The following is a 26,307-nucleotide window of genomic DNA, read 5'->3' as shown; positions in this document are numbered from 1 at the left end:
TAGTCATTGTAATTCAAGTAACTTTCAGGTTTCTTACAGAGCGGCTGTTTTTGTTGTTTTTGTTCCTTGAGGAGGAGGAGGCGGCATGGCATTTTTAATCAGTTCTCTGGGGAAAGCTTGACTAAATGCTGCAAACTTAAGTTTATTGGTTCAATGTTGCTAAATAAAATTTTTAAATAATCCAGTAATTTGGGCAGAAAGGTAATTTTTTCCTTTTAGATCTAGTAGTTGTCCTTCTCTTTGTGAGTTTACACTGAAGGAGTATAAGTAGTTTGCCAAAACTCTGAAAAATTATTGTCATTTTAGCTTTCCAGGAAATTGTGGGCATGGCAGCACCATATATGCCTACCTTGTAATAGAATTAATAATATGATTTATATAGTTCAAAAGAAAGATATCTTAAACCATTTGGTTTCATTAAAGGGGGTCTATGATAAATGCTTTTCTAAGTTTGAATATCCTCTTGGGATGCAATCCTTTTATTTACAGAGTTTGACGGTTTGGATTGTCATATATCATGGTTTCTTACAGAATCAAAAGTGTTCCTGAAAAAAGAAAGAACAAGTATTTCTGACTGTGCTTTTGGGATATTTGTTGTAATTTTGTTCTAAAGAACAAAGAAGGACAAGTAGTATGTATGTGATTAAACAAAATAATGGAATTTGAGTTTTCTTTTGTTAATCTTTATGGCCAAGTTCATTAAGCACAATAGGCAAATTGATTTGGTCTCTGCTGTTAGGATAAATCATGAAAAAGCAGAGTTGTAACTTCCTCCATTCCAAAATTTCTCATATAAGCTTCTCTTTGCTTTCTTTCCCTCCCATTTAACTACTTAAATAATATTAACTATTAAAATAATGTTCATTATAAAAGATCAAAACAGTACAGAGGTGAGATGTTCAGAACAAAATATGAAAGACATCCCCCCAAACTTTTGTGGGCATTCTTTCAGCTTCTGTGTTTACATAAATATATAAAAATTCTATTACATATATAAATTTGTACATATTTTAAAAACATATGCAAATGGAATTGTATTTACATAATATTCTGCAAGTTGCTTTTTTTACTTGTCTTGGGGAGCTCTTTATGTCAGTACATTTTTTACTTTATTCCTTTTAACTGCTGCATACTATTCTATAGAATAGATGTACCATAGTTAATTTGACCAATCCTTATATTTTTTTCTATATACATGGATTTTTTAAAGATATGAATATGTCCAGTATCTTTTCTGCCCACATGTTCCTGTTACTTGCACTTAAAGTCTCAATTCTCTGAAATCTATAGCTTCTGAGCTTTCTGATATTCTATCACCATCTCATATTCAATCCCATTCTCTTCTTACCAACTGTGTTTCTCATTGGCATCTTAAAAAATTGTGGCCCAGCTTTGTTTATAAGAACCAATCAGTCTCAAGTTTTGTATGTCAGGTGTATAAGGAATTTTATTCTACTTTGATGCTAGCCTGTGGGGCAGGTAGCACAAATTCAGTGATTCACATTAATTATAAATACAAATGGTAATTAAGTGGTGCACAAAGTAAATTTAATCAACAGTCACAAGCATGTGTTAAAGTATGAATTCAAAATTCTATTCTTTTGGTGAGGAAATTGTTGTGAAGCCTATTTAAAAATGATTTTGGTATGTTTTACTTAGATTTTAAAAATGTGTCTGTCTTAAAAATTACAGTAATTCTAAGGTGTTTAAGAATATTGTCAGAAACAGAAAAAAGAAAAATGGATGATGAATGTAGGGTTTTTTAAAATTAAAGAACCTTAGTGTGCTCTCTAATGAACACTTGATAGAGAAGAAGGAGAAACCTAAGGAAATGGTTAATTGGTGCAGGAGAGACTGAGGCTCAAATAAGATTAATTAACAAGAACTAAAAGGGATGAAACTTTGTTACCCAGGTAATCATTATGACCTCATTGGAAACGAAGTTCTCAGGACTGAGAAAAGATACCCTCAAAGCTAACTAGTTTTCTTATATGAACCCTGCTGAATCCACAAAAACAAACAAAAACCCCAAAGGGTATTTTAGAAGTTGAGACGGCAAAGAACAAATAATACTCGAATCTGAATGAAAGTTTGCTTTTTTCTGTGCTGATTCATAAATAATTTAAATTTAGCATTGAAGACACCTAATATCTCTCACTCATTGAAACAAAAAGAATTGAGAGCTATGATTTTTGGTTTGAGAAGTTAAAGCAACATGAGAGCACTCTCTAGAGTTGCAGGCTTGGGGTTAGATTAGACCAATGGTAGCGTTTCAGTGTCTGGGAAGCTTTGGAGGTAAGTTAAATTTCATACTCATAGTTGAAATTTATAAGTGATGGGAATAGTTTTAGTTTAATGCTATTTGTACACAGTTAATTCTGTTTAAGTTATATGTTATATATGCATATGTGTATATATATGTACTTTTTTTTAGTTAATGGAAAAAAATTCAAACGTATACAAATATAGAGAGAATATAAGGAACCACCATGTACCTATCACTTGGCTTCCAACATTTTAGCATCAGTTTAAGGCCAGTCTTGTTTCATCCGTACTCCCACCTACTTTTCCTCTCACCCCTAGGTTATTTTAAAGCAAATCACAAGCATATAATTTTATTCACAAATATTTCAATATTTAAGAGACTTTAAAATAATGACCATAATACCTCCCAAATTAGAAATAATTCCTAATTCATGTATCATCAAACATCTAATCAGTTTTTTAAATTTCCTAGTTGTCTATTTGTTAATAGCACTTCCGTTTGAATAAGAATGCAAATAAACTGATGCACTGTGATTAGTTGATATGTCCATTAAATCTCTTTTAGATATTTTTTCCTTATTTTTTTAGCTTCTTACAGAGTTATAGTACAATTATCAGAAGTAAGCAATTAACATTGGTGTAATATTAGTTACTACGTGTATTCAGTTTCACCAGTTTTTACACTAATATTCTTCTTCTGTTCTAGGGCCTAATCTAGTATTACACATTGGATTTGGTTGTTATGCAGCCTTAGTTTCCTCTAATGTGTGATAGTTCCTTAGTTTTTCCTTTTGTGACATTAAAGCTTTTGAAGATTCCTGGTCTGTTATTTTCTAGAGTGTCTTTTTTTTTTTAGTTAATTAATTAATTAATTTATGGGTGCGTTGGGCCTTTGTTGCTGTGCACAGGCTTTCTCTAGTTGTGGCGAGTGAGGGCTACTCTTCGTTGCGGTGCGGTAGCTTCTCTTTATTGCGGAGCATGGGCTCTAGGCACGTGGGCTTCAGTAGTTGTGGCTCATAGCTTTGGAGTGCAGGCTCAGTAGTTGTGGCACATGGGTTTAGTTGCTCTGTGGCATGTGGGATCTTCCTGGATCAGAGGTCAAAGTGGTGTCCCCTGCATTGGCAGGCGGATTCTTAACCACTGCGCCACCGGGGAAGTCCCTCTAGAGTGTCTCTTAATTGAGGTTTGTCTGATATTTTCTTATGATTAGATTGAGGCTGTATATTACTGAGACGAATATTACAGAGCTTATATACCCATCTCAGTGTGTAATTATCTGAGGGTCATGATATTAATATCATGTATTATTTTTTATTTTTCTTTATTGAAGTAACATTGGATTATAAGTTCATATATGTTTTAAACATGTGTACATTATATTTCTACTTCTCTATACACTACATTGTGCTCACCACCAAAAATTTAGTTTCCACCTGTAACCATACAGTTGATCCTCTTTACCCATTTCACCCTGCCCTGCCAACCCTTTCCCCTCTGGTAACCACTAATCTGTTCTCTGACCTATGTGTTTGTTTCTGTTTTTTGTTTGGTTTGGCTTGTTCGTTTATTTTGTTTTTTATATTCCATATATGAGTGAAGTCATATATTTGTCTTTCTCTTTCTGACTTATTTCACTTAGCATAATACCCTCAAGGTCCATCCATGTTGTCACAAGGCAAGATTTCATCTCTTTTATGTCTGAATGGTTATACACACACACCCCATTTCTTCTTTATCCATTCATCTGTAAATGGACACTTAGGTTATTCCAATATTTGGCTGTTGTAAATAATGCTGCCATTAATATTAGGGGTGCTTATTTTTTTTTGAATTAGTGTTTTCATATTGTTTGGATAAATACCAGAAGTAGAATAGCTGGATCATATGGTAGTTCTGTTTTTTGAGGAATCTCCATACTGTTTTCCATAGTGACTGCACCAATTTACATTCCTGCCAGTACAGTATGAGGGTTCCCTTTTCTCCAGATCCTTGCCAACACTTGTTTTTGACAATAGCCATTCTAACAGTCAAGAGGTGATATTTCATTGTGGGTTTGATTTGCGTATCTCTAATTATTAGTGATGCTGAACATCTTTTCATGTGTCTGTTGGCCATCTTTGGAAAATGTCTATTTCAGTTTCTCCTCCCTTTTTTTTTTTTTTTTTTTTTTTTTTGCGGTACACGGGCTTCTCACTGTTGTGGCCTCTCCTGTTGCGGAGCACAGGCTCCGGACGCACAGGCTCAGCGGCCATAGCTCACGGGTCCAGCCGCTCCGCGGCATGTGGGATCTTCCCGGACCGGGGCATGAACCCGCGTCCCCTGCATGCAGGCAGGTTCCCAACCACTGCGCTACCAGGGAAGCCCTCTCCTCCCATTTTTTAATCAGGTTGTTTGTTGAGTTGTATGCCTTCTTTATGTATTTTGAACATTAACTCCTTATCAAATATGTGATTTGAAAATATCTTCTTCCATTTGATAGATTATCTTTTCATTTTGTTGATGGTCTCCTTTGCTGTGCTGAAGCTTTTTAGTTTGATATCCCATTTGTTTACTTTTGCTTTTGTGTCCCTTGCCTGAGGAGACATATCCAGAAAGATATTACTAAGACTGATGTCAAAGAGTGTACTGCCTATAGTTTTTGTTTAGGAGTTTTATGGTTTCAGGTCTGATATTCAAGTCTTTAATACATCTTGAGTTAATTTTGTGTATGGTATAAGATAGGGATTCTTTTGCATGTGACTGTCCAGTTTTCCCAAGAGACTGTCCTTTCCGCATTGTATAGTTTTGGCTCCTTTGTCATAAATTAGTTGGCCACATATAAGGGGTTTATTTCTGGGCTCTCAATTCTGTTCCATTGATCTGCGTATCTGTTTTTCTGCTAACATGCTATTTTGATTACTATAGCTTTGTAATATAGTTTGAGATCAGGGAGTGTGATACCTCCAGCTTTGTTCTTTTTTCTCAGAATTGCTTTGACTATTTGGGGTCTTTTGTGGTTCCATATGTATTTTAGAATTTTTTGTCTTATTTCTATGAACAGTGTCCTTGGGATTTTGATAGATATTGCATTGAACCCATAGATTGCTTTAGGTAATGTGGACATTTTAATAGTGTTAGTTCTTTCAATCCATGAACATTGACTATCTTTCCATTTACTTGTGTCTTCACCAATTTCTTTCAACAGTGTCTTATAGTTTTCAGTGTATAGGTTTTTCATCTCTTTGGTTAAATTTATTTCTAGGTATTTTATTCTTTTTATTGCGATTGTAAGTGGGATTTTCTTTTTTCTTTAAGTTTGTGATGAATTTTAATGATATGGGTTAATTTTATGATGAAATATTTAATAGAGAGCAGAGTATGAAATGATAAATCCATGAATTAACAATGTAAAGAAAAAGCACATGTAACTTTTGTCTATAACATTTTTATGGGATTGTTTTCTTAATTTCTCTCTCTGCTAACTCAGTGTTAGAAACATAACAGATTTTTTTGTTGTTGATTTTGTATCTTGCAATTTTACTTTATTTGTTTATTATTTATAATAGTTCTTTGGTGGAGTCTTACGGGTTTTCTAAATAAAATGTCATCTGCAAATAGTGACAGTTTTGCTTCATTCTTTGCAGTTTGGAGGCCTTTTATTTATTTATTTTTCTTGCCTAGTTGTTCTTGCTAGGACTTCCAATACTGTGTTGAATAAGAGTGCTGGGAGTGGGCATCCTTGTCTTGTTCATGATTTTAGAAGGATCGCTTTCAGTTTTTTTATCATTGAGTATGATGTTAGCTGTGGGTTTGCCTTTGTTATGTTGAGCTATATTCCTTCTGTACCCATTTTATTGAGAGACTTTATGATAAATGGGCGTTGAATCTTTTCAGATCATTTTTATGCATCTGTTGAGATGATCACATGGTTTTTATCCTTCATTTTGTTAGTGTGGTGTATCAGGTTGATTGGTTTGATGATGTTGAACCATCCTTCATACCTGGACTAAATCCCACTTGATCATGGGGTATTATCCTTTTGTTGTATTGGGCTTGCTAATAATTTTGATGAGAATTTTTACATCTGTGTTCATCAGAGATATTGGCCTGTAATTTTCTTTTGTGTTGTCCTTGTCTGGTTTTGGTATTAGAGCAATGTTGGCCTCGTAAAGTGAGTTAGGAAGCATTCCTCCCTCTTCAGTTTTTTGGAAGGGTTTGAAAAGGATAGGTATCAAATTTTCTTTGAATGTTTGGTAGAATTCACCAGTGAAGCTGTCTGGTCCTGGACTTTTGTTTGCTGGGAGATTTTGATTAGTGTTTCAATCTCTTAATTAGCAATTGGCCTATTCAGATTTGTTTTATTCAGTATTTAGTCTTGGAAGGTTGTATGATTCTAAGAATTTGTCCATTTCTTCTAGGTTGTCCAATTTGTTGGCATATTGCTGTTCATAATGTTCTCTTATAATCCTTTGTATTTCTGTGCTATCCATTGTTATTTCTTATCTTTCATCTCTGATTTATCAGAGCCTTCTCTTTTTTCTTAGTGAGTCTAGCTAAAGGTTTGTTGATTTTATCTTTTAAAAGAACCAGTTCTTAGTTTCATTGATCTTTTCTTTTGTCCTTTTAGTTTCTATTTCATTTATTTCTCCCCTGATCTCTTTTATTTTCTTCTTTCTACTGACTTTGAGATTTGTTTGTTCTTTTTCTCATTCCTTTAGGTGTAAGTTTATTTATTTGAGATTTTTTCTTGTTACTTGAGGTAGGCCTATATTGCTATAAATGTTCCTCTAAGCACTGCTTTTGCTGTATCCCATAGATTTTGGTATGTTGTATTTTCATTTTCATTTCTATTCAGGTATTTTTAAGTTTCTTCTTTGACTTTTTAATTGATCCAGTAGTTGTTCAGTAGCCTGTTGTTCAGTCTCCACATATTTCTGATTTTACCAGTTTTCTTCTTAGAGTTGATTTCTAATTTCATACAACTGTGATCAGTAAAGATGCTTGATATGATTTTGGTCTTAAATTTATTGATCTTGTTTTGCATCCCAACATATGGTCTGTCCTTAAGAATGTTGCATGTCCACTTGAGAGGAATGTGTATTCTGCTGCATTTGGATGGAATGTTCTATAAAAACATATCAAATCAATCTGGTCTAGTGCTTCACTTAAGGCCACTGTTTCCTCTTTGACTTTCTGTCTGGATGATTTATCTGTTGATGTAAGTGGGGTGTTAAAGTCTCTTACTATTATTGTGTTCCTGTCAATTTCTCCTGTTAGGTCTGTTAATAATTGCTGTATATATTTTGTGCTCCTATGTTAGGTGCATTTACATTAATAACTGTTATGTCTTCTTGATGAAATATCTCCTTTATCATTATTAATGTCCGTCTTTGTCTCTTGTTACCTTTTTTGGCTTGAAGTCTATTTTGTCTGATGTGATTATGGCTATGCGTGCTTTCTTTTGGCTGCCATTTGCTTGTAGTATCATCTTCTATCCCTTCACTTTTGAGCCCAAGTTTGTCTTTAGAGCTGAGATGAGTCTCTTGGAGATAGCATATAGTTGGGTCGTGTTTATAATGCATCTGTGCACTCTGTGTCTGAATTGGTGAATTCATTCCATTTATATTTAGGATGATTATTAATAAATGGGAACTTAGTATTGCCATTTTATGCTGTGTTTTCTGGTTGCTCTCTATCTCCATTGTTTCTTTTTCCTTATGTTTCCTTTGGTGGTCTTCTATGTTTTCTCAGTTTCCTCTTTTTCTATATTTTGTGTCTGTGTTCTGGATTTGTATTTTGTGGTTAACATGAAGTTTGTATAAAATGTCTCATAGGTAAAATAGTCCTTTTTGTGATGACAGCATCTTGTCTTCATTTGCCTATATGGGTTCTGTCCTTTTCCTCTCCCCTGCTGCCTTTGTTTTTGTTGTCTCAAATTATCCTTTTCTATATTGTGAGTTTGTTACCAAATTGAAGTAGCTATAGTTATTTTTGCTGCTTTTTTTCCTCTTTAACCTTTATTCTATAATGTGTTAAAAAACCTATTCTGATGTAGAGTTGAAATGTTCAGATTTATCACTTTATGCAAAGTTTTGTGTACTCTGGCCTTTTCTTTCTGGTAGAAGAGCTCCTTTCAACATTTCTTGTAAGGCAGGTCTAGTGTTGATGAGCTCCCTCAGAGATGGGAAAGTCTTTATTTCTCCTTCATATCTGAATAACTTTGCTGGATAGAGTGTCCTTGGCTGACAGTGTTTATCATTGAGAATTTTGAGGTGGTCATTTCATACTCGCCTGGACTGTAGAATTTCTGGTGAGAAATCTGCTCATTTCCTAGTGGTGGTTACTTTGTCAGTTATCATACATTTTCCCCCAGCTGCCTCTAAAATTCTTTGTCATTGACTTTTGTGTGTGTGTGTGTGTGGTACGTGGGCCTCTCACTGCTGTGGCTTCTCCTGTTGCAGAGCACAGGCTCCGGATGCGCAGTCCCAGTGGCCATGGCCCATGGGCCCAGCCGCTCTGCGACATGCGGGATCCTCCTGGACTGGGGCATGAACCCGTGTCCCCTGCATCGGCAGGCGGACCCCCAACCACTGCGCCACCAGGGAAGCCCTGCCATTGACTTGACAGTTTAAATGTAGAATGTCTTGGAGAAAGTCTTTTTGCATTGAGGTAATTAGGTGTTCTCTTAGCTTCATGGACTTGTATATCCAGTTCCTTCCCCAGGATTGGGAAGTTCTCAGCTATTATGTCTTTAGATAAACTCTCTGTTTCCTTCTCCCTCCCTTCTCCTTCTGGAATGCTCATTATCCTAATGTTGCCTTTCCTAAAAGAGTTGGATAGTTCTTAGAGAATTTCCTCTTTTTAAAAAATACTTATTTATTATTTTTATTGAATATTTGATTTACAATGTTGTGTTAGTTTCTGCTGTACAGCAAAGTGAATCAGTTATACATATACATACCTCCACTCTTGTTTAGATTCTTTTCCCATATAGGTTATTACAGAGTATTGAGCAGAGTTCCCTGTGCTGTACAGTAGGTTCTTATTAGTTATCTGTTTTATATATAGTAGTGTGTTTATGTCAATCCCCATCTCCCAATTTATCTGTCCCTTCTCCCTTTCCCCCTTGGTAACCATAAGTTTGTTTTCTACATCTGTGACTCTATTTCTGTTCTGTAAGTAAGTTCATTTGTACCATTTTTTTAGATTCCACATATGTGATATCATATGATATTTGTCTTTCTCTGACTTCACTTAGTATGACAATCTCTGGGTCCATCCATGTCACTGCGAATGGCATTCTTTTTTATTTTTCAATTTTTTTGGATCTTCATTCTTTTTCTTCTTCTACCTATATTATTTATAGATTTCTATCTACAGGCTTACTAATTCTCTGTTCCATGGGGTCTGCTCTGTTTTTAGTGCTTTCTAATGCAGTCTTCACTTTGATTATTGAGTTCCTCATCTCCAGAATTTGTTTGGTTCTTTTACCTTTCAATCTTTTTGGTAAAGTATTCCTTCTTGTCATTAATTTTATTCCTGAGCTCATTTCAGAGTTTTCGTGAAGTTTGTTAGTTTCTTTGTGACAGCTATTTTGACTTTTCTATCAGTTAGATCACAATATTACATGCCTTTAAGTTTGGTTTCTGGAGAATTGTCATTCTCTTTTTGTGATATAGTGCAGGGGTCCCCAACCCCTAGGCCACAGACTGGTACCAGTCTGCGGCCTGTTAGGAACCGGGCTGCACAGCAGGAGGTGAGCGCTGGTCAGGGGAGCAAAGCTTCATCTGTATTCACAGCTGCTCCCCATTGCTGGCATTACTGCCTGAGCTCTGCCTCCTGTCAGGTCAGCAGCAGCATTAGATTCTCATACGAGCATGAACCCTACTGTGAACTGTGCATGTGAGGGATCTAGGTTGCGTGCTCCTTATGAGAAACTAATGCCTGATGATCTGAGCAGAGGTGGTGATGCTTAGTGTAAATACCGATTATCATTAGCAGCGAGGTTTGACTGCACAGGGACCATAATAAATCAGTTGCTTGCAGACTCATATCAAAACCCTATCAGTGAGTGGCAAGTGACAATTAAGCTGCATCTTATGGAGTAGACTGGAAATAAGCAACACACTTCAAGTGTCACTGTCTCCCATCACCCCCAGGCAAGACCTCTAGTTGCAGGAAAACAAGCTTAGGGCGCCCACTGATTCTGCATTATGGTGAGTTGTAAAATTATTTCTTTATATATTACAATGTAATAATAGTAGAAATAAAGTGCACAATAAATGTAATGTGCTTGAATCATCCTGAAACCATTCCCATTCCCACCCAGCCCTGGTCCATGGAAAAATTGTCTTCCACAAAACTGGTCCCTGATGCCAAAAAGGTTGGGGACTGCTGATATAGTGTTACTGTGGTTCTTCATGGTACTTGATGACTTGTTCCTCTGCTGGTGCATTTGAAATAGCAAACATCTTTCTTCTTTAAAGTTATTGGTTTTAGTTTTGGTTTTTTAATTTAATTCTAAGGATTCAACAGGTTAGAAATTAGAGTCCTTTCTTTTGTTTTCCAGTGGGTGACACTATGACACAAGTTTTTTGTTTTTCTTACCTTAGCTGCCTCTGGTTATATTTGAGAGTTGGCACTTTCCACCCTTTACCACCTGTCATAGGTGTTGCCAGTTGACCTTGTTGCTGCTTGTGCCTCGAGGGTTGTTGGTGCCTTGCTGCTGCACTATTGCTGGCATTGCCACCAGGGGCACTGGGATGGTAAGTGCTTCTGCTGTGTCCAGGATCTCCCAAGCCACAGGCTCTGCTGCTGTGGGGGGAGGGGAATGGGGAGGAGCTGGGGCAAGGTTGCCTCTGCTGTGCCTGGGGTTGTCGTGTTTGCAGGCACCACTGCTCTGAGTAAGGGGTCAGAGTGGTGGGTGTCTCTGTGGCTGGAGGAATGTGGTCATAGGCCCCTCTGCTGCTGCTGCCCAATTACCATGGCCAGGAGTGCCCACGTGGCCAGGTATCTGGAGTCATGTGTGCTACCTCCTCTGCTGTTACGGGGCTCCCTGGGGCTGTGGGCTCTGCTGCCACAACCAGGTAGCTGGGATTGCAGGCACTGTCTTTGCTCTTTTTCTGGTTCTGTCTTCTCTATGTGTTCCAGTCTACCCACCTTTAGATGTACAGATATGTGGATCTCTGGAATCCTGATGTGTTGGGCAGAGGTACCTTTGTTGAGGGCAGAGGTACCTTTGTTGAGGGCATATGTTTTAGAGTTTGCAGATTGAAGAGGAGAGACAAAGGGAGCATCTTACTCCACCATGATGTTTTCAGTATCACTTATTACTGGTAATGTTAATCTTGATCATTTGGTTAATGTGGTGTCTTCTAGGTTTCTCCACTGTAAAGTTATTTTTTCTTTATTACCTCTAAGACTGGGGTTGTTTGTTTTTGTAGCTCTTCATAGTCTGGATTCTGCTGATTGAATTTCCATAGTGATATTTAACATATTCTGTAAATTGGGTTAAATGTAGAGGATATTCAGTCTAGATAGATTTTTGTGTTAGGTGCTTCCATCAGGAGGCCCATAATATCTGGTTGTTTCTCTTGTTGAGTTATTCCTTTAGTTTTTTAAGTCCCGAAGCTGGTTTAAAAAAAAAACCTAATACAGTTCATTTTTATTCTTAAAAAAGTCTTGGGCTTCCCTGGTGGCGCAGTGGTTGAGAGTCCGCCTGCTGATGCAGGGGACGTGGGTTCGTGCCCCGGTCCGGGAGGATCCCACATGCCGCGGAGCGGCTGGGCCCATGAGCCATGGCCACTGAGCCTGCGCGTCCGGAGCCTGTGCTCCGCAACGGGAGAGGCTGCAGCAGTGAGAGGCCCGCATACCAGAAAAAAAAAAAAAAAGTCTTTGCCTGCATTTTGCTGATACTTTGCTTTAGAGGTAATTTTATTAGATGGACAGTTTATTTTTATCTTTTAAGTTAAAGTCATGTTATAAAAGATTCTATCTACTTTGTTACCAGTAATTTAATGGTAATCAATTGGATTCAGACTATAGACAAGTTTAATGCATACAGAATAAGAAAGTACAGTGACGGCATAACTAGTCTCTTAAAATATTTCTAATTATTGTCACTGATAAGACTAGGTACTCTGGTACTCTAGGTTCTCTGCCTTTTTAAAAACTCTAGTGAGAAAGAGAATTAGCAAGCCACACTTCAAGTTGTTACCATAGCATGAAGGGTAGTTTTTCCTGTTACAAGCCTTTTCTAACATCATATTTCTGTAGTTTACTGCTGTCTTAGTTTCCTGGAGCTGCTGTAACAAATTAGCACAACTTGGTGACTTAAAACAACAGAATTTTATTCTCATACTGTTCTGGAGGCTCTGTGTCCTAATCAAGATGTTGGAGGTTCTCAGGGAGAAACCGTGCTTTGCTTCTCCTAGCTTCTGGTGGGTGAAGGCATTCCTTGATGTGTTGCATGTCATTCCAAACTGTCTCCATCTTCACAGTACCTTCTCCTCTGGTGTGTCTGATTTCTCTCAGTCTCTCTCCTTTATGAACATTTGTGATGGTATTTAGGTACCAGGATAATCTCCTCAGCTCAAAAATTCGTAATTTAAATACATCTGCAAACCCTTTACCATATAAGATAATACAGTTTTCAGGAATCAGGACTTGTTATCTTTGGAGGACACCATTCAACCCACTACACCTTCTCTCACCATACTCAAAGAGTCTTCCTTTGATGGCTTTCTGCTACCTGAGGAAGCACTGTGCATTCATTTTGGTTCAAGAGATCAAATCATAGGAGTCTTCTAACTTTAGGAAAATTCTGGGATAGCTTTATTCTTAGAGGCTAGCATGACAAGCTTGAAACCAAAGGGTGCTGTAGCTCATATGAGATGTTTTTCTATTCTGTCTTTCTCCCTCTAGGTAGGTTTTCTTGGCAGGGGATCGAGTCAGAAAATTAATATTGTATTGCTGCTTCTCCCTGTATCTGGACACATACAAATTGTCTTAAAGTTTTTGGGTTTTTTGTTTGACATTTTTCTTGCATCCTGTCAATAGAGGAATGTTGAAAGTGCATAGGGCAGACTGGTAGGCAATAGAGGGTGACAGCAGGGGGGAAGGGTGTTCTTTTTCCCTGCTGTGACAGTCTTTACACTCAAAATGTTCACTGATCATTCCCCTTAGATCTTTTTTTTTTTTTTTTTCCAGTACGCGGGCCTCTCACTGTTGTGGCCTCTCCCGTTGCGGAGCACAGGCTCTGGACGTGCAGGCTCAGCGGCCATGGCTCACGGGCCCAGCCGCTCCACAGCATGTGGGATCCTCCTGGACTGGGGCACGAACCCGTGTCCCCTGCATTGGCAGGCGGACTCTCAACCAACCACTGCGCCACCGGGGAAGCCGAGATCTTTTTTTTTTTTTTTTTTTTTTGGCATTTTATCAAACTAATATGGGCTTGAATTATCAGATTTTTAAAAATCGAGATATAACTGACATGTAGTTGGCCCTCTGTATCTGTGAGTTCTGCAATTACTAATACAGAGGGCCAACTGTACTACACCATTTTATATAAGGGACTTGAGCATCCTTTGATTTTGGTATCCACAGGGGGTCCTGCAACCAATACCCTGTGGATACCAAGGGATGATTGTATAACATTGTATTAGTTTTAGGTCTACAACATAATGATTTAATGTATGTATATATTGTGAAATGACTACCAGAATGAGTTGGTTAACATCCATCACCACACATTTACATTTTTTCTAGTGACGAAAATTTTTATGATTTACTGTTTAACAACTTTCAAATATACAATACAGTATTGTTAACTATGGTTACCATGTATACATTACATGCCAAGGACTTATTTATCTTATAACTGGAAGTTTGTACCTTTTGACTACCTTCACCCGTTTCCTCCCTTCTCTGCCCAGCTCCCTCCCTCTAGTAACTACCAATTTGTTCTCTGAATCTGTGAGGTTTTTTTTTTAAGATTCCTCATATAAGTGAGATTATACTATATTTGTGTTTTTCTATCTGACTTATTTCACTTAGCACAATGCCCCCATGTTGTTGTAAATAGCTTAATGATATTCCTTTGTGTGTGTGCGTGTATATATATATCGTATTATATATGGTAGTATATATATAAAATCACGTATACCACATTTTCTTTATCCAGGAAGAGACTGTCCTTTCTCCATTGTATAGTTGTGGCTCTTTTGTCATAAATTAGTTGACCACATATGCACGGATTTACTTCTGTTCCATTGATCTGTTTCTGTTTTTTATTGCAATACCATACTGTTTTGATTACTAAAGCTATGTAATATAGTTTGAAAGCAGGAAGTGTAATGCCTCTTGCTTTGTTCTTTCTCAAGATTGCTTTGGCTATTTGGGGTATTTTGTGGTTCCATACAAATATTAGTATTGTTTACTGTATTTCTCTGAAAAAAATGCCATTGGAATCTTGTTAGGGGTTGCATTGGATACATAGATTGCTCTGGGTAGTATGGATTTTAACAATATTCTGGTCCGTGAGCATGGAGTATCTCTTCATTTGTGCCTTCTTCCATTTCTTTCATCCATGTCTTACAGTTTTCAGTATACAGGTCTTTCAGCTCCTTGGTTAAATTTATTCCGAAGTATTTTATTCTTTTTGATCCAGTTGTAAATGGGATTGTCTTAATATTTCTAATAGTTTGTTACTAGTGTATAAAAATACAGCTAATTTTTGTATATGGATTTTGTATCCTGCAACTTTACCAAATTCATGTATAAGGTTTTTTCTTGGAGTCTTTAAGGTTTTCTATGTATGTCATTTACAAATAATGACAGCTTTACTACTTTTTTTAATTTGGATGCCTTTTCTTTTTTTTTTTCTTTTTGTTCTGATTGCTCTGGCTAGGACTTCTAGTAGTATGTTGAGTAAAAGTGGCAAGAGTGGACATCCTCCTATCATTGCTGATCTTAGAGGACAAGCTTTCAGTTTTTCATCACTGTGTATGATATTAACTGTGGGCTTGTCATATATGGCCTTTATTATGTTGAGGCATGTTCCCTCTGTACCCAGTTGTTGAGAGTTTTTGTCATAATTGAATTTGAATTTTGTCAAATGCTTTTTCGACATCTACTCAGATGATCACATGATTTTTATCCTTAGTTTTGTTAATGTGGTGTATCACATTGATTGTTTTGCTGATGTTGAACCATCTCATCCCAGGGATAAATCACATTTGATCATGGTTTATGATCCTTTTAGTGTATTGTTATATTGGGCTTGCTAATGTTTTGTTGACAATTTTTGCATTTATGTTTATGAGGAATATTGGCCTGTAATTTTCTTTTCTTGTTTGTTTTGTCTAGTTTCAGTATCAGAGTAATAGTGCTGGTCGTGTAAAATTAGTTTGGAAGTGTTCTCTTCTCTTCTGTCTTTTGGAAGGGTTTGAAAAGGATTGGTATTAATTCTTTAAATGTTTGGTTGAATTTACCAGTAAATCCATTTGGACTTATGTTTTTGGGGAGGTTTCTGATTACTGATTCAATCACCTTATTTCTAATTGGTCTGTTCAGATTTTCTATTTGTTCATGATTCAGTCTTATTTAGTAGGTTTTATGTTTCTAGCAATTTATCCATTTCTTGTAGGTTGTCTAAATTGTTAACGGATAATTGTTCATTGTAGTCTCTGATGATCCTTTGCATTTCTGTGGGAACAGTTGTATTGTCCTCTTTCATGTCTAATATCATTTGAGTCTTCTTCTTTCCTTAGTGAATCTAGCTAAAGGTATGTGTACTTGGTTTATCTTTTCAAAAAATCAGCTTAGTTTCATTGAACTTTTGTATTGTCCTTTCTTGTCTTTATTTTTTTCTGCTCTGATCTTTGTTATTTTCTTCCTTCTACTAACTTTAGGCTTAGGTTTTTCTTTTTCTCGTTCCTTCAGGTATATAGTTAGGTTTTTTTTATTGAGGTGTTTCTTTTTTCTTAATGTAGTCATTTATCACTATGAACTTCCTTCTTAGAACTGCTTTTGCTGCATCCTCTATGTTTCGGTGTGTTGTATTTCCATTTTTGTTTGTCTCAAGATATTTTTTGATTCCTTCTTTGACCCATTGGTTGTTCAATTTCATGGTATTTAATCACCACATATTTATGAATTTTCCAGTTTTCTTTTTGGAATTGATTTCTAGCGTAATAATACCATTTTGGTTGGAAGAGATGCTTGATATGATTTCAGTCTTCTTAATCTGTGTCCTAACATAAGATCTATCCTGCAAAATGTGTCATGTGGGCTTAAGAAGAATGTGTACTATGCTGCTTTTGAATGAAATGTTCTGTAAATGTTTGTTAAAGTGCATGTTACACCAGGTGGACTTGAATGTTTTCTTACTGATTTTCTGTCTGGATTATTTGTACATTGATGAAAGTATGGTATTAAAGCCCCCTACTATTATTGTATTTCCTGTTTTTCTCATTAGATCTGTTAATATTTGCTGCATACATATTAAAAATGCCATTCTTTTTTGGATGGACCCCCTTTTCATTATACAGTGACCTTCCTTGTCTCTCTTTTAGTCTTTGTCTTAGTCTGTTTTATCTGATGTAACTATAGCTACCCCAGCTTTCTTTTGGTTTCCACTTGCATGGAATATCTTTTTCCACGTGTCTGTTTGTGTCCTTAAAGCTGAATTGAGTCTCTGGTAGGCAGCATATAGTTATGTCTGTTTTTTTTAATCCATTCAGCTACTCTGTGTTTTTTGATTGAATAATTTAGTTCATGACATTTAAAATAACTATTGATAGATATGGACTTACTCTTGACAGAGAAGCAAAAGCTGAAAGAGTTCATCACTATTAGACCAGCCTTACAAGCTTCTTTCATAGAGATACTGACAACCTGTGGCAGGGCAATGGGAGCATGCCAGGATGGTGCCCACCTATTTGCAGATCCTCAGTGCTGGGTTGGGGTTTATGGGGAGATTGTGTCTCAGCCTCTGTTACCTTTTTCAGTGTGGATTTTTTCTTATTTACCCAATATGTAAGAGTCATGCAGCTAGTTTCTGGATTTTTTTCACAGGAAGTTGTTCTATGTATAGCTGTAGATTTGGTGTGTTTGTGGGAAGAGAAGAGTTCAGGAGCCTTCTTTGTTGTCATCTTGAACTGGGACCTCCTCCTCACACTTCTGTGTGAAATGCATTTCTAGTTTTCTCAGGAAACATAAGAATTTAAGATAAGCATTAGATTGTTACCTTAATTATTATAAATTGTACCCCAGTGAAATGTTCTAGAATTTTGTATACTTAAATTTATAAGTGTAAAATAATGAAAATTTCCAAAATATAGGAAGAAGAAAATTGTATAAAATACATTCATGTATCCACCACCCAGATTTAACAAATACTAACATTTTACAGTATTTGCTTAAGTCAGTCTTTTAAAAAGCAAATAGAATACTAAAAGTACAGCTAAAACTTTACCCCAGTCTTTGCCTTGAAAAACAGGAAGGGGGAAATCAGTATCCTGACATTGGTGTCTGTTGTTTCCATGCTTGTTTTCATACATTTTGAATATATGTATATAACTCTAAAGAATATATATTTTCTACACATATGGTCATAGTATATAAGTTTCTTTTAGGATTTTTACTTTATGGGTCCTTTTCAACAATCTGACTACTGTATGCCTAGGTGTGGCTTCATTTTGTATTTATCTTGCTTGGGGCTTGCTAAGCTTTTTGAACCTGTACATTTATTTTTCAAAAAAATTTTTGCCTCATTTTCTTCTGGGATTCCATTAAAACACAGTTTTGACATTGTCCCACAGATAATTGATCTTAAGTTCATTTTTTTTAACATCTTTATTGGAGTATAATTGCTTAACAATGGTGTGTTAGTTTCTGCTTTATAACAAAGTGAATCAGTTATACATATACATATGTCCACATATCTCCTCCCTCTTGCATCTCCCTCCCTCCCACCCTCCCTATCCCACCCCTCTAGGTGGTCACAAAGCACCAAGCTGATCTCCCTGTGCTATGTGGCTGCTTTCCACTAGCTATCTATTTTACGTTTGGTAGTGTATATATGTCCATGCCACTCTCTCACTTTGTCACAACTTACCCTTCCCCCTCCCCATATCCTCAAGTCCATTCTCTAGTAGGTCTGCATCTTTATTCCTGTCTTGGCCCTAGGTTCTTCTGACCAATTGTTTTTTTCTTTTTTTAGATTTCATATATATGTGTTAGCATATGGTATTTGTTTTTCTCTTTCTGGCTTACTTCACTCTGTATGACAGACTCTAGGTCCATCCACCTCACTACAAATAACTCAATTTCGTTTCTTTTTATGGCTGAGTAATATTCCATTGTATGTATGTGCCACATCTTGTTTATCCGTTCATCTGTTGATGGACACTTAGGTTGCTTCCATGTCCTGGCTATTGTAAATAGAGCTGCAGTGAACATTGTGGAACATGACTCTTTTTGAAACATGGTTTTCTCAGGGTATATTCCCAGTAGTGGGATTGCTGGGTCGTATGGTAGTTCTATTTTTAGTTTTTTAAGGAATCTCCATACTGTTCTCCATAGTGGCTGTATCAACTTACTTACATTCCCACCAACAGTGCAAGAGGGTTCCCTTTTCTCCACACCCTCTCCAGCATTTATTGTTTGTAGATTTTTTGGTGATGGCCATTCTGACTGGTGTGAGATGATATCTCATTGTAGTTTTGATTTGCATTTCTCTAATGATTAGTGATGTTGAGTATCCTTTCATATGTTTGTTGGCAATTTGTGTATCTTCTTTGGAGAAATGTCTATTTAGGTCTTCTGCCCATTTTTGGATTGGGTTGTTTTTTTGATATTGAGCTGCATGAGTTGCTTGTATGTTTTGGAGGTTAATCCTTTGTTAGTTGCTTCATTTGCAAATATTTTCTCCCATTCTGAGGGTTGTCTTTTGGTCTTGTTTTCCTTTGCTGTGCAAAAGCTTTTAAGTTTCATTAGGTCCCATTTGTTTACTTTTGTATTTATTTCCATTTCTCTAGGAGGTGGGTCAAAAAGGATCTTGCTGTAATTTATGTCATAGAGTGTTCTGCCTATGTTTTCCTCTAAGAGTTTGAGGGTGTCTGGCCATACATTTTCGTTTAATCCATTTTGAGTTTATTTTTGTGTATGGTTTTAGGGAGTGTTCTAATTTCCTTCTTTTACATGTAGCTGTCCAGTTTTCCCAGCACCACTTATTGAAGAGGCTGTCTTTTCTCCATTATATATTCTTGCCTCCTTTATCAAAAATAAGGTGACCATATGTGTGTGGGTTTATCTCTGGGCTTTCTATCCTATTCCATTGATCTATATATTTCTGTTTTTGTGCCAGTACCATACTGCCTTGATTACTATATCACTGATGAACATAGATGCAAAAATCCTCAACAAAATACTAGCAAACAGAATCCAACAGCACATTAAAAGGATCATACACCATGATCAAGTGGGGTTTATCCGAGGAATGCAAGGATTCTTCCATATATGCAAATCAATCAGCGTGATACGCCATCTTAACAAATTGAAGGAGAAAAACCATATGATCATCCCAATAGATGCAGAGAAAGCTTTTGACAAAATTCAACACCCATTTATGATAAAAACCCTCCAGAAAGTAGGCATAGAGGGAACTTTCCTCAACATACTAAAGGCCATATATGACAAACCCACAGCCAACATCATCCTCAATGGTGAAAAACTGAAACCATTTCCACTAAGATCAGGAAGAAGACAAGGTTGCCCACTCTCACCACTATTATTCAACATAGACTACTATTATTCAACATAGTTTTGGAGCTTTTAGCTATAGCAATTGGATAAGAAAAAGAAATAAAAGGAATCCAAATCAGAAAAGAAGTAAAACTGTCATTGTTTGCAGATGACATGATACTCTACATAGAGAATCCTAAAGATACTACCAGAAAACTACTAGAGCTAATCAATGAATTTGATAAAGTAGCAGGATACAAAATTAATGCACAGAAATCTCTTGCATCCCTATACACTAATGATGAAAAATCTGAAAGAGAAATTAAGGAAACACTCCCATTTACCATTGCAACAAAAAGAATAAAATATCTAGGAATAAACCTACCTAAGGAGACAAAAGACCTGTATGCAGAAAATTTTAAGACACTGGTGAAAGAAATTAAAGATGATATAAATAGATGGAGAGATATACCATGTTCTTGAAGAATCAACATTGTGAAAATGACTCTACTACCCAAAGCAATCTACAGATTCAATGCAATCCCTATCAAACTACCACTGGCATTTTTCATAGAACTAGAACAAAAAAATCACAAATTTGTATGTAAACACAAAAGACCCCGAATAGCCAAAGCAATCTTGAGAAAGAAAAACGGAGCTGGAGGAATCAGGCTCCCTGACTTCAGACTATACTACACAGCTACAGTAATTAAGACAGTATGGTACTGGCACAAAAACAGAAATATAGATTAAGTTCATTTTAAAAATATTTTTTACTTTCAGGTTGGATAATTTCTACTGACATACTTTCAAATTGTTTGAATCTTTCTTTTCTCATCTCTAGTATGCTGTTAAGCCCATTCAGTGAGGATTTTAAAATTTCAGATAACTGCATTTTAGAGTTCTAGTGTTTTCATTTGGTTCTTACAGTTTCTCATTTTCTGCTGAGATTTCTCATCTATGCATTTATTATGACATTTTCTTTTATGTATTTGAACATAAATAATAACTGCTTCAAAATCCTTTGCTGCTAGTTTTAATGTCTGAACCATTTCAGGCATTACCTTTTCTCTTGATTATGGGTCACATTTTCTGTTTCTTCATGTTTCTTGTAATTTTGGATTTTTTTCTGGACACTGAATGATAGATACATTGTAGAGACATTATTCCACTATGTTCTTCCAAAGTGTATTGATTTTTGTTTTATCAAGCAGTTAACTTGGCAGAACTCAGATTCCAAGCTCTGTGTCCCCCTTGACAAGAAGTGTCTATTTAGTTCTTTTTGCCTTAGCTGGGCTTTAGTCTGTTGTGAGCATGCTTAGTTAAGGGGTTAGCCAGAGATTTTGGCAGAGTTTATTTGCAGAATTTGGGGTTCCCCTTTTGTAGTTCTTTTTCTGAGATTTCCCTTTCTTACTTTCCAACTGCTGCTGTTCTCCCACATTGTGCTCTGAGTCCTCAGTAACCTTGCAGCACCAACTGGCATCTTCCCTCAGAAAAAATGCCGTAAAAGTGGCAATCTAACCCTGTGTTCCCTGCCATTCTCCATTCTGTCAACTCCTTTCTACTTTCTGATTTGGTTGCTCTCCAGTGTCTTGGGATTGTTGTTTGATTATATTTTGTGTAGACTTTATGTTATCTGCAGGAGGGTTGGTCTGATAGAAGGTACTCCACTATTAATGGGAGTAGAACTCCTTGCATAGCTTTTTTTTTAATGTGGTAAAAATACATATAACGTAAAATTTACCACTTTAGCCATTTTTAAGTGTACCACTCAGGGGCATTAATTTTATTTACAGTCTTGTTCATCGGTTACCACTGTCTATACCCAAAACTTTTTCTTACCCAAACTCTGCCCCAAAAGCAGTACATTCCCTCTCCCCCAGCCCCAGGTGTCCTCTATTACACTTTTGTCTCTATAAATTTGCCTGTTCTACATATTTCACATGAGTGGAATCCTGCAATATTTGTTTTTTTGTGTATGGCTTATTTCAGTTTTAGCATAACGTTTTCAAGTTTCATCTGTGTTGTAGAATGTATCAAATTCTTTTAAAGTGTGAATAATATTCCATTGTATGTTCATACCACATTTTATTTATTCATCTGTTGATGGATATGTTTCCACATATTTGCTGTTGTGAATAATGAATGCTGTTATGAACATGGATGTACAAGTATCTGTTTGAGTTCCTGCTTTCATTTATTTGGGGTATATACCTGTAAGTGGAGTTGCTGGATCATACAGTAATTCTTTAACTTCATGAGGAACTGCCAAACTGTTTTCCACAGTGGCTATACCATTTTATATTCCCACTAGCAATGTACAAGTTTCCAGTTTCTTCAAATTCTCACCCATATGTGTTATTTTCCTTTTATTTACTGTCTATTATTATAGTTATCCTAGTGGGTATTAAGTGGTATCTCGTGATTTGGATTTTCATTTCTCTAATGACTAATTATGTTGAGTCTCTTTTCATGTCCTTGTTGATGGTTTATATATCTTTGGAGAAATGTCTACTCAAGTCTTTTGCCCATTTTTTGAGTTGTCTTTTTATTGTTGAGTTGTAGGAATTCTTGACATATTCTGGTTATTAAATGCTTATCAGACATATAGTTTGCAAATATTTTTTCCCATTCTGCAGTTTCTTTTCACTGAGTGTCTTCTGATGCACAAAAGTTTTTAATTTTGATGAAATCCAATTTATCTAGTTTTTCTTTTGTTGTTTATGCTTTTGGTGTCATATCTTAGACTTGTTGCCAAATCCAAGGTCATGAAAATTTACCTCTGTTTTCTTCCAGGAGTTTTATGGGTTTAGCTCTTATGTTTGTTTTTCATCCATTTTGTGTTAATTTCTGTATATGGTGGGAGGTAGGGATGCAGCTTTACTCTTTTGCATGTGGAAATCCAATTTTCCCAGCATCTGTTGAAGAGATATTCTTTCCCCCATTGATGGACTTGACACCATTGTCAGAAGTGAGTTGGCCATATATGTAAGGGTTTATTTCTGGATGCTCAGTTCTATTCCATTGGTCTATATATATCTACCCTAAAGCCAGTAAGTTTTGAAATTGGGAACTGTGTATGCTCCAACTTTGTTTTTTTCTTTTTCAAGATTGTTTTGGCTCTTCAAGGCCTCTCATTTTCATATGAATTTGAGTATTGGTTTTTCTATTTCTACAAATGAATAAATTTTTTAACTTGCTTTTTGGATTCTGATTATTTTAGAGATTTATTCATGTTAATATAGACATTTAATTCACTTAATGGGTTATAAAGAAGTGTCTAAATAAACACTTTATTAATAAACAATGTTTTGCTTTTATAAGGAATGCCACAATGAACATTCTTTGAATGCCTCTTGTCCACATGTTGGAAAGTGTCTTTAGGACAGTAGTTCTCAACCTGGGCAGTTTAGCTTGCAAGGAGACATTTGGCAGTCTTTGGAGACATTTTTGATTATCAAGACTAAGAGGAGGGGTGCTGCAGGCATCTAGTGGGTAGAGACCAGGGACACTATTAAACATCCTACAATGCAAAAACAGATTCCCACCCACTCCATTACAAAGTATTATCCAAATTATACAATTTGTTAATAGTACTGAGGTTGACAAACTATGCTCTGGGGCATATACTTAGAAGTGGAATTTATAAAGCCCTAGGGTGTGTGCAGTTTTTTGGTATTATATGAAATGGGTTTCTGTAAAATGTGACAAAGATATTATTTCCAATTCAAATAAAGGTTTGGAATATCTGAAATTAAAGTTTCTTTGGTGATGCTGGTATCTAACAGTTATAAGCAATTTAATTATCTTAAACCAGATACAATAGCAGCATTATCCAGAGTTAACTAATTTGTTTACTTACCCAGAGGGTGCACATAATTTAACTTCATGAACTGAAATACAGTGGTACTTCCTGCTTGATTAAAATACTGATTTTAGAGTGAGAATCTGCTTTTAATTAATCTATGCTAGATAATGGTAGTTGGAATATTAAGTTGAAAGTGAAGACTGAATGAGAGAAAAATTACAGTGTGAAAAATGTAGAATTTTTTTCTGGCAAAGATGGTTGTTAAATATTGAAAGCTTAAAGGTTTGAAAATTTTTTCTAAGTGTGATTTAAATTAGTTTTTAAACTGAAGACAGGGGAATGAACCTAAAGAATTTTGAGACCCACTTTATAAGACCCATGGCTCCCCCTTTGAAAATCTGATGAAAGTTATGGCCCCAGAACTATGTGCATGTTTGTGTACATACAATTTTGTGTATGATTTTTGGGTGGTTTATGCATGCTCCTGAAGCCAATTCATGGACCGCTTCTACCTGCCTTGAACCTTCTAGATTTCCAGATTCAGGACTTTGGTAATAAAACTCTTAAAATGCTAAAAATAAGATTATGTATTTGAAATTATCACTGAGTAGTAAAGACACAGCTCTATGTTGTTCGCGTCTTATTTGCCAAATGCACAAGACTCAGTGATAGAGTTCTTTAAGTTCTTCAACATTAAATGAATGAATACAGATCTCATTTTAATATCTATGACCTTCAATTTTATTCTTTTTACTAGGCATATGCAGCAGTGCTATGGCAACAAGCTAATGAAAACAGACACAATTCAACTGAAGAAGCATGTTTTGGAATCTCCCTACCAGAAGAAAGACTTAATGACTTTCGTGATGAACAAATTGGACAGTTGCAAGAGCTGATGCAAGAAGCCACTAAACCCAATAGGCAGTTTAGTATTACTGAGTCCAGGAAACCAAAATTTTAGTCTATACAATAAAGTTTAACAAAGCATTTCAGAGCCCCTTATTTTAACTATCATTGGTTTTTAAAATTTATTTCTTAAGCTTTTAGGCTTTGAGAATGCCTGGTGTTAATGAAATATTCTTTTATCTGGGGATGAATGCTCTTTGTAATATACAGATCAGGATCATAAGTGGATGAAACTTTACATTATTGAAGTAACAGCATTTGAAGGATAGGATTTGTTTTTTGGATTGAACAAGAAAGAATGGCTCTAAAATGGACAAGCTTGTGAAATTTTGCCAAAAATTTTTTTATGTATAAATTCGTTTTAATGCTATTCTTGTTTAAGCATTAGCTTCATGGCTTTAGCTTTATAAGTATATTTATTATGATAATGATTGATAGATATAGAATTCTGAGGTTATTATTTAATTTCCATTTGCATGGAATATCTTTTTCCATCCCCTCACTTTCAGTCTGTATGTGTCCCTGGATCTGAAGTGGGTCTCTTGTAGACAGCATATATAGGGGTCTTGTTTTCATATCCATTCAGCCAGTCTGTCTTTTGGTTGGAGCATTTAATCTATTTACATTTAAGGAAATTATCGATATGCATGTTCTTACTGCCATTTTGTTAATTGTTTTGGATTTGTTTTTGTAGGTCTTTTTTCTTCTTTTTCTCTTTTTTTAAATTTTCTTTTTTTTTCTGTTTTTATTTATTTATTTATTGGCTGTGTTGGGTCTTTGTTGCTGTGTGTGGGCTTTCTCTAGTTGCAGTGACTGGGGGCCACCCTTCGTTGCAGTGTGTGGGCTTCTCATTGCAGTGACTTGTTGCAGAGCACGGGCTCTAGGCTTCAGTAGTTGTGGCATGTGGGCTCAGTAGTTGTGGCTTGCAGGCTCTACAGCACAGGCTCAGTAGTTGTGGCACATGGGCTCAGTTGCTCTGCAGCATATCCCAGACTAGGGATCAAACCTGTGTCCCCTGCTTTGGCAGGCAGATTCTTAACCACTTTGCCACCAGGGAAGGCCCTTTTTTCCCCCCTTCCTCTGTTGTGCTCTTCTCTTGTGATTTGATGACTGTCTTTAGGGTTGTGTTTGGATTGCTTTTTCTTTTTTGTGTGTGCATCCTAGTTTTGGTTTACCATGGTAAAGCGGCTACCAGGAGGTTTTGATTTCGTAGTCTATATATATACAAGATTGTTTTAAGTTGCTGGTCTCTATTTTAAATGCATTTCCAATATCCTGCATTAGTAACTCTCTTCATGATTGCTGGTTTTGATATATTTGTGTGTGGATGATTTCCTGCCTTTACTGTATGTTTGCCTTTACTGGTAAGCTTTCCCATTCATAATTTTCTTGTTTCTAGTTGCAGCCTTTTCTTTTCCATCTAGAGAAGTTCCTTTAGCATTTGTTGTGAAGCTAGTTTGGTGGTGCTGAATTCTCTTAGCTTTTGCTTGTCTGTAAAGCTTTTGATTTCTCCATCAACTTTGAATGAGAGTTTTGCTGGGTATTCTTGATTGTAGGTTTTTTCCTTTCATCACTTCAATTATATTGTGCCACTCCCTCTGGCC

The 26,307-nt window shown here is 36.2% G+C and overlaps 1 protein-coding gene across 2 annotated transcripts in view; it reads left to right on the top strand.

Moving 5' to 3' along the window:
- The window catches only part of SDHAF3 (succinate dehydrogenase complex assembly factor 3), an 87,688-nt gene extending 62,904 nt beyond the window's left edge, over positions 1-24,784 (top strand). For both annotated transcript variants that reach the window (XM_082632302.1, XM_082632303.1), the window contains one exon: positions 24,555-24,784. In XM_082632302.1, coding sequence (XP_082488428.1) covers positions 24,555-24,758 — 204 coding nt within the window. In that variant the 3' untranslated portion in view covers positions 24,759-24,784. The remainder of the gene's footprint in view (positions 1-24,554) is intronic.
- The last annotated feature ends 1,523 nt before the right edge of the window (positions 24,785-26,307 follow it).

Source organism: Mesoplodon mirus (genome assembly GCF_964341445.2).
Source record: "Mesoplodon mirus genome assembly, chromosome: 9".
In the NCBI taxonomy this organism is placed as follows: Eukaryota; Metazoa; Chordata; class Mammalia; order Artiodactyla; family Ziphiidae; genus Mesoplodon; species Mesoplodon mirus.
Note: the sequence above shows the minus strand (reverse complement) of the source record. Positions and strands in the feature narration are given on the sequence as shown.